At 75.5% G+C, this 633-nt stretch overlaps 1 protein-coding gene across 1 annotated transcript in view; it reads left to right on the forward strand.

Moving 5' to 3' along the window:
* The window catches only part of IRF2BP2 (interferon regulatory factor 2 binding protein 2), a gene marked incomplete at its 5' end in the record, with an annotated part of 2,194 nt that continues 1,561 nt past the window's right edge, over positions 1–633 (forward strand). The window contains one exon of the mRNA XM_006895394.1: positions 1–627. Within this exon, the coding sequence (XP_006895456.1) occupies positions 1–627 (627 nt within the window). The remainder of the gene's footprint in view (positions 628–633) is intronic.

Consider the following 633-nt stretch of genomic DNA (forward strand, 5'->3'; position numbering starts at 1 on the left):
GCGGCGGTGGCGGTGGCGGCCGCGTCCCGGCGGCAGTCGTGCTACCTGTGTGACCTGCCTCGCATGCCCTGGGCCATGATCTGGGACTTCACGGAGCCCGTATGTCGCGGCTGCGTCAACTACGAGGGCGCCGATCGAGTCGAGTTTGTCATCGAAACGGCGCGCCAGCTGAAGCGGGCGCACGGCTGCTTCCCGGAGGGCCGCTCTCCGCCTGGCGCCACGGGCCCCGCCGCCAAGCCGCCGCCGCTCTCCGCCAAGGACCTGCTCCTGCAGCCGCAACCACTCGGCCACGGCGCCCCTGAGGCGGCCGCGCGTGCCCCGCAGGCGCTGGAGCGCTACCCGCTGGCGGCCTCGGAGCGCGCCCCGCTCCTAGCCGCCGACTTCGGCGGGAGCCGCCCCGCCGCGGGCCTGGCCCAGCCGCCCGCGCAGCCGCCGCCGGTCAACGGCATCCTGGTGCCCAATGGCTTCTCCAAGCTGGAGGAGCCACCCGAGCTGAACCGGCAGAGCCCCAACCCGCGACGAGCGCACACCATGCCACCCACTCTGGTGCCGCTGGTCAATGGCTCGGCCGCGCCACTGCCCGCCGCGCTGGGCCTCGGGAGCCGCGCCGCCGCCTCGCTGGCCGCCGTGTCC

This window comes from Elephantulus edwardii, unplaced genomic scaffold, assembly GCF_000299155.1.
Source record: "Elephantulus edwardii isolate Elephantulus edwardi_28Jun2011 unplaced genomic scaffold, EleEdw1.0 scaffold00166, whole genome shotgun sequence".
Lineage (NCBI taxonomy): Eukaryota > Metazoa > Chordata > Mammalia > Macroscelidea > Macroscelididae > Elephantulus > Elephantulus edwardii.